The 8,378-nt window shown below is 49.1% G+C and overlaps 1 protein-coding gene across 1 annotated transcript; it reads left to right on the top strand.

The window, feature by feature from the left end:
• The first annotated feature begins 1,140 nt into the window (after window positions 1–1,140).
• On the top strand, window positions 1,141–5,251 carry LOC123078131 (tonoplast dicarboxylate transporter). Its single transcript, XM_044500536.1, has 7 exons — window positions 1,141–1,415; window positions 2,640–3,218; window positions 3,303–3,795; window positions 3,954–3,997; window positions 4,092–4,187; window positions 4,284–4,794; window positions 4,906–5,251. The coding sequence occupies exons 2-7, from the start codon at window positions 2,775–2,777 to the stop codon at window positions 4,938–4,940; spliced, it is 1,623 nt and encodes a 540-aa protein (XP_044356471.1). The 5' UTR covers window positions 1,141–1,415; window positions 2,640–2,774; the 3' UTR covers window positions 4,941–5,251.
• Window positions 5,252–8,378: the final 3,127 nt, after the last annotated feature.

An 8,378-nucleotide genomic window follows, 5' to 3' on the forward strand; every position in this document is an offset into this window, starting at 1 on the left:
ATCCACTGGAGTGATGGTTCTCGACCCTGATGAAGCCACTTGGGAAGACATTGATTCTCTGAAGCAGCAGTTTCCACGAGCTCCGGCTTGGGGTCAAGCCATTTCTCAAGGAGGGGGGATGTCAGCGTCCCTGTACATGTCCAGGCTGGTACAAAGAAGGAACCTACAACAGGCAATGACACTGTAGCGGATCCGGCAAGCACTCAAGGCACGGTGGATACAAACTCAAGTGATGGGCCGGCGGCGACAAGGCCCAAACGATCAAAGAGGCTTCCAGCTTGGCTCTCCGACCCGACTTGGGCCTGATAACTGTATAACGGTCCTTTACTTTAAATAGACAGTAGCTAGAGACAAGGAAGGTAGGAAGGAACTGGATGGTGGCTTCGGCCGATGCTTTGTAATCCTCATGTAGCTGTGTGGGAGGTTGGGAGGATAGCTACGCAACACACTTTTCCCCTTGATTTGGAATGAAACCCTAGCCCAAATTCGTAGATCGAGTGAGATCCTCACATGGGCAGTGGCGACACGACGAGTCAAAGGCTCGGGCAGGAAGGGGAGGCAAAACAGCGTACAATGACAGGAAGATGACTGGGCGGTTAGATTTCAATCCGACAGAGAAAATCGATTACCCTAAAAAAAGACAGAGAAAATTGATTGAGAGTAATTTAATCACACACCTAGCAATTAATTGGCCTCATTTTTATCAGAGAGTTTTGTCATTCTGTTCAATTGTATCCCTTCGTTCCTAAATATAAGTCTTTTTAGAGATTTTAATATGAACTACAAGCGGATGTATGTAGATGTATTTTAGAATATAGATTAATTCATTTGCTTCGTATGTAGTCCTTATTTAGGAACGGAAGGAGTACAAATTAGTATCACGAGGAATACTCCTACCAATCTATACCAATATAAAAAAAACCCAAAGAAGCAGATCCAATGAATCACGGCCATCAGTCCACGCAAATCTAACAGCACACGTCGCTTCAATGGTGAGCACCTCAACACGTTTAGTGCTCTAATCATAGCCTTTAATCTCTAATTACCAAGGAACAAGATTATCAAGAAACGACCATCGCTCGGCCCACGATCCCGCAGCCTCCCCCCTATTTCGCCCGTGAGTCATCACGAACCGCTACAAACACCAGCGTTGCCTCACCCCATCCCCGACATGGGCCGCGACACACCTCGCCGGTAGCATCCAGGCTGGCCAACGTTGCCACTCCCCTCACTCTGATTCCACGAGCCGCCTCACCGGTCGGATCCACCGCCTGGACGCGGCGACTGATAGTCCACGGCCTTAACGCCATCGCCGTCCTGGCTGATCTACGTACTCCTCGCGTAGACGCCACGAACTCGACGTCGTCGCACCTTTCAACGCTCACCAGGGCCGCTGCCCTGGGACCCCCTACGAGGTATATGAATGAGCACTCCTTCCCTAAATCCAAGCCATTGGAGCCACCATTAGAGCTCCAAAGGTTGTTCTGTGTCTGAAGGAAGAAGATAAGACGATGCGTTATTTGCGTTTAGGCTTTAGTGGAATAGGCCTTGGGCCGATGATCAATCAATGCGAATAGGCCTTAGGCAAGGAACCGCACCTTTTGAGCAGGAATTAGCCTCTTTCCCTTAAAAAATTGTAATTAGGGTCTTCTTTTTGGAAGATGGAACTAACAAATTGATGATGCAGTACATGCACTTGCATCTCACACCTTGGTGATAGGACGCGACATGGATGTTATATTTCGTTTTCACTGCTTTGTATCAGGTACTAATCCGTCTATTTTCAAATACATGTTTAAATCCAGGGTTAAAAAGATTCCATGATTAAGAAATAATAACTAACTGTTTTATGACCATGAAATTCTTGGCATCCTATTTTGGTCTTAATATTTCATATAAGCTTATTATAGTTGTCATAACATAAATATATGACTGCTAACTGAAATAATAAAAACAAATCCAAGATTACACGTGCGTTGCAGGTGCGTATTTACTAGTAATCCAAAACACACCACACGGAACCTACGTCATAGCATGCGCGGAATGCTACAACATGCATAAGAAGACGGGGATTAAAAATGGTCGTATCGATCGTGAACGTTGACATGTCCGGATAAGATCTCACCGCACAGTGGAGCAACTTGTCGGCTGGTCGCCGTCAGGACGGCAAGGCCGGGCGCCGGCTGGTCGCCTCGTGCACCAACCGCCGCTAGCTCCTGAGGCCATCAAGGGCTGGTTAACAAAAAGGCCGCCTCACTTGGTTCGAGTCTTATCCGTCGCCTCACGCCCGATCGTGCTTATCTGGACGCCAAATCGACTGCGTGCTCGGTCCTCATCATTGCCACACAGTAACCGATCTCTTAACTAGTCCAACTGGTAGCGGTTCTGGATAGGCGCCAGCAAAAAAGCTCAGCCCGTCCCAGTAACTTGCATCTGACGTGGCGCCTTGCATGACGCGTCATCGCAGCAGAAACATCCCACTTGGACACTGCTCTTGCTAGGCGCCAGGGGTACCGTCACTTCAATATTGTGTCTGACGTGGCGCCTTGTATGAGGCGTAATCACAGTTACTACTCGCCATTTTGACTACGTGTAAACCAGCACTGTGCGTGATAACAACATTTGAGTTGTCCGAACAGAGTTGAGTTGTGTTCCCGCGCCGCGCCGCGCCTATAAGAAAGACTTCTCAAACCTTTTTGGACATCAAGAGGCGGCAAGCAACCGAACCGACCGAGAACGCGAAAGTGCATCTCCATCGAGCGATCGGTCGGCGCATGGATCCGCGGTGCAGCCAGCAGTGGGAGAGCTCGATGGAGGACGTGTCGACGCCGCTGCTGCCTCTGCGTGACGACGGCAGGGCGGACGGGCGCTCGTGCTCGGCCCTCAGTTCGCTGCTCGCCAACAAGTACCTCGCGATCGCGGCGGGGCCGCTGGCGTCGGCGCTGATCTGCGCGTTTGTGGACTTCGGCCACGGGCGCGGCGCGGCGCGCAACATGCTGGGCGCGCTGGCGTGGGTGTTCATCTGGTGGCTCACCGACGCCGTGCCGCTCGGCGTGGCGTCCATGGCGCCGCTGTTCCTCTTCCCCGCGTTCGGCATCTCCTCGTCGGACGCCGTCGCCAAGGCCTACATGGACGACGTCATCTCCCTTGTCCTCGGTAGCTTCATCCTCGCGCTCGCCATCGAGCACTACAACATCCACCGCCGCCTCGCCCTCAACGTACGCACGCTCGATCGATCGTCGAACGAACGATTACTTGAAGAAAAACGAACTAATAATAAAGGTTGTATAACGCGCATGCAGATCACGTCGCTCTTCTGCGGGGACCCGGTGAGGCCGCCGCTGCTGCTGCTGGGCATCTGCGGCACCACCATGTTCATCAGCATGTGGATCCACAACACGCCCTGCACCGTCATGATGATGCCGGTGGCGACGGGGATCCTGCAGCGGTTCCCGCGCGGCCAGGCGGCGTCCTCGTCCGCCGACGCGCACGAGGTCCGGCGGTTCTCCAAGGCGGTGGTGCTCGGCGTCATGTACGCGTCCACCATCGGCGGGATGTCGACGCTGACGGGCACGGGCGCCAACATCATCCTGGTGGGGATGTGGTCGACCTACTTCCCCGAGCAGCGGCCCATCACCTTTAGCTCCTGGATGTCCTTCGGCTTCCCCGTCGCGCTTGTCCTGTTCGCGGCGCTCTGGGTCACGCTCTGCCTCATGTACTGCTCCAGCAACACCGGAAGAGCGCTTTCGGCTTACCTCGACAGGACCCATCTCAGGAGGGAGCTCAGCTTGCTTGGTACGTGCTCTCTCTTTCTTTTCTAGCTTGGTCAAACCATGTTGCTTCGCTTCAGGACCAACATGCTTTGGTCAGTGGTCAACTCTTTGGCTTTCTGGTCAGTGTTAAACTGATTATTAACCTGTTATCTGATGGCTGTTCTGCTTTCTTATCCGCAGGTCCAATGGCTTTTGCAGAGAAGATGGTTCTAGCCATTTTTGGGGTATGTTTCTACATTCTCAGCCACTACAAAGTTGTATCCATTCTGTTTGGCTTATTGAGCAAATATAAACGAAGTGAAAAATGAGTTCTTGCAGGGCCTAATTGTGCTGTGGATGACGAGGAGCCTGACAAACGACATACCTGGGTGGGGAGTCCTCTTCCACGGCAAAGTTGGGGATGGAACAGTCACCGTAAGAGCACCGATGCATGATACCGCACGCAGCTTTTGAACAGACAAATCTGCCGCACGAGCTCACTGGATATGTCGTATCGACTTACTAATGCAGATCATGATGACGACTCTGCTCTTCATAATCCCCAACGGCAAGGGCGGCGGCGAGAAGCTCATGGACTGGGGCAAGTGCCGGAAGCTGCAGTGGAACATCATCCTCCTCCTCGGCGCGGGCTTCGCCATCGCCGAGGGCTTCAAGGCGAGCGGCCTGACGGACATACTCTCGGAGGGGCTGGGCTTCCTGAGGGGCGCGCCGCCGCTGGTGATCGCGCCCGTGGCGTGCGTCTTCAGCGCCGCCATCACGGAGTTCACGTCCGACGACGCGGCCACCACCCTGGTCCTGCCGCTGCTGGCGGAGCTGGGAAAGACCATCGGCGTGCACCCGCTGCTGCTCATGGTCCCCGGCACGGTCGGCGCGCAGCTGTCGTACCTGCTGCCCACCGCCTCGCCGCCCAACGTCGTCGGGTTCGGCACCGGCTACATCACCATCAAGGACATGGTGCTCACCGGAATACCGATCAAAGTGGTGGGCGTTGCAACTCTCGCCGTCCTACTGCCAACGCTAGGTATCTAAATTAACTTGCAGTCCTTGCCCTACCATTAACACTGACCATGACAGTACTGCCGATGCTCCTGTCCTTACTACTTGCCCCCCTTTTTCTTATTGTCTTGTGCAGGTTCTGTGGTTTTTGGCATGGATCAGAAGTTGTAGGAACTCGAGCAAAATTCAAGTGCTCTGCGCATTTCAAATTGTAGAATTGGTTATCCTCTGCCTTGAAAGAACAGGAGCTCGGCCTATTGCTATGAGAGGGGGAAGGACTTCTCCTGTACATTTTAGACAACAGATTATGCAGTAGGATGTTTAGGTTGTACTACCATACTGTACTCCCTCTGTCCCAAAATAAATGTCTTAAGTTTAGTACAACTTTGTAATAAAATTAGTACAAAGTTGAGACATTTATTTTATTTTGGGACGGAAGGAGTATACAGTACACACTATGTATAACAAACACCATTGCCTCATGTGTTTTTTGAATGGTGCCTCCTGTACACTGGATTGGAACTCTGTACATTTCCTCATGTGGTTGTACACGGTTCCGATCCCACGCAAGTTTCAACATTTTGTATGGATCACCTAGGAGAGGGGTCGGGAATGTGTACTGAATTATATTTCTTAGATGTCTTTGGATGGGTGGTGATTGCGTGGAGACGAAGATTCTTCTTCCTCGTCGGTATGATTTTCTGTTGTTGTTCTTCCTTCTTCTTTGTGCTGCTGCCGAAGGGATGTCCTACTTTGCTCGGGTGGTTGGTCCGGCTGTGGCGCCGAAGCCGGATCCTATTTTTTTTCCACCTGGAAAGGGCGCATATAGTGGTATTGAAAACCACAAGACGGCGAAGGCTGGTGCAAGCGTGTTTGGTGCACATGCGTGCCCTTGTTTTTTCGGTGCCGGAGAGAAGAAGTGGGGGAGCAGCATGGCAGTGATTATGCCGTTATTGAATATCAGGACCTGCTTGTGTCTGAATGCCATATATTATGTTGTAGGGGTCTCCTCGCAAAGTTCAGGGATGATGACACAGAGCTTAAGAAGTCTTTGCATTTTGCTGGTTGTTTTAGGAGGCTCTCTGTTATTCTAGTTTTTAATGCGTGCGTTAGGTGTGCTTGGTCGGGTTAAGAACTTTGTATTATGTCGTGATTTGAATACAAGCATACTTTCTCAAAAAAGATGTCAGACCATTTGCACTAAGAGAAATGTTACACCTACGTAACAATTCCTACGTGAACAACGCCCACGGGACACTAGTTGACAACTTGACATTATCTAGCCCTGCAGCTCTCCCCCTATCCCCGTCGTAGGCCGCTCCGGCTGCGGCGGCCACCGCCTTCTCCACCGCCATGGTCCACTCTGGACACGACGGCCACCATATCACTGCTGGCCATCCCGGTGGTAGTTGTTCACTGGAACTACGTCGGTGTTTCCCCCAAGAGGAGAGGATGATGTAGTACAACAACGGTAAGAATTTCCCTCAGTTATGAAACTAAGGTATCGAACCAGTAGAAGAACCAAGCAATCACAACGTAAGTAGCACCTGCACACAAATAACAACACCTCGCAACCCGACGTGTTAAAGGGGTTGTCAATCCCTTCCGGGGTACGGCGCCTCAAGATAGACAAACGGACGTGAGGTAAATTGTAATAGATTGAAATAATAGATCGTAAATAAATAAAAATGTAGCAAGATATTTTTGTATTTTTTAGTTTAATAGATCTGAATGAAAACGCAAAGGAAAAGTAGATCGCAAGGCAAATATATGAGAAATAAGACCCGGGGGCCGTAGGTTTCACTAGTGGCTTCTCTCGAGAAAAATAGCAAACGGTGGGTAAAGAAATTACTGTTGGGCAATTGATAGAACTTTAAATAATCATGACGATATCCAGAAAATGATCATTACATAGGCATCACGTCCAAGATTAGTAGACCGACCCCTGCCTGCATCTACTACTATTACTCCACACATCAATCGCTATCCAGCATGCATCTAGTGTATTAAGTTCATAGAAAAACGGAGTAATGCAATAAGAACGATGACATGATGTAGACAAGATCCGTTTATCTATATGGCGGTAGATATAGATCTCGTCTTTTTATCCTTAGTGGCAATGATACATACGTGTCGGTTCCCCTTCTGTCACTGGGATCAAGCACCGTAAGATCGAACCCACTACCGGGCACCTCTTCCCATTGCAAGATAAATAGATCAAGTTGGCCAAACAAAACCCAAATATCAGAGAAGAAATATGAGGCTATAAGATATCATGCATATAAGAGATCAAAGAAACTCAAATAACTTTCATGGATATAAAAAGATATAACTGATCATAAACTCAAAGTTCATCAGATCCCAACAAACACACCACAAAAGAGTTACATCATATGGATCTCCAACAGACCATTGTATTGAGAATCAGCGAGAGAGAGAGAGAGAGAGAGAGAGAGAGAGAGAGAGAGAGAGAGAGAGAGAGAGAGAGCCATCTAGCTACTAACTACGGACCCGAAGGTCTACAAAGAACTACTCACGCATCATCGGAGAGGCACCAATGGAGGTGGTGAACCCCTCCGTGATGGTGTCTAGATTGGATCTGGTGGTTCTGGACTCTGCGGCGGCTGGATGAATATTTCGTCGACTCCCCTAGGGTTTCTGGAATATTTGGGTATTTATAGAGCAAAGAGGCGGTCCGGGGGATGCCCGAGGTGGGCACAACCCACCAGGGCGCGCCTGGGCCTCCTGGCGCGCCCTGGTGTATTGCGCCCCCCTCGGGGCACTTCCCAGGTGCAACCAGGGCCCATTGCCTTCCTTCTGGCCCATAAAAATCACAAAAATAGTTTCGGGGCATTTGGACTCTGTTTGATATTGATTTCCTGCGACATAAAAAACATGCAGAAAACAGCAACTGGCACTTGGCACTATGTCAATAGGTTAGTACCAAAAATAATATTAAATGACTATAAAATGATTATAAAAAATCCAAGATTGATAATAAAACTGAAGGAAATATGCCCTAGAGGCAATAATAAAGTTGTTATTTATATTTCCTTATATCATGATAAATGTTTATTATTCATGCTAGAATTGTATTAACCGGAAACTTAGTACATGTGTGAATACATAGACAAACAGAGTGTCACTAGTATGCCTCTACTTGACTAGCTCGTTAATTAAAGATGGTTAAGTTTCCTAGCCATAGACATGAGTTGTCATTTTATTAACGGGATCACATCATTAGAGAATGATGTGATTGACAAGACCCATCCATTAGCTTAGCACGATGATCGTTTAGTTTGTTGCTATTGCTTTCTTCATGACTTATACATGTTCCTATGACTATGAGATTATGCAACTCCCGAATACCGGAGGAACACTTAGTGTGCTATCAAACGTCACAATGTAACTGGGTGATTATAAAGATGCTCTACATGTGTCTCTGATGGTGTTTGTTGAGTTGGCATAGATCAAGATTAGGATTTGTCACTCCGATTGTCGGAGAGGTATCTCTGGGCCCTCTCGGTAATGCACATCACTATAAGCCTTGCAAGCAATGTGACTAAGTTAGTTGCGGGATGATGCATTACGGAACGAGTGAAGAGACTT

Source organism: Triticum aestivum, chromosome 3D (assembly GCF_018294505.1).
Source record: "Triticum aestivum cultivar Chinese Spring chromosome 3D, IWGSC CS RefSeq v2.1, whole genome shotgun sequence".
Lineage (NCBI taxonomy): Eukaryota > Viridiplantae > Streptophyta > Magnoliopsida > Poales > Poaceae > Triticum > Triticum aestivum.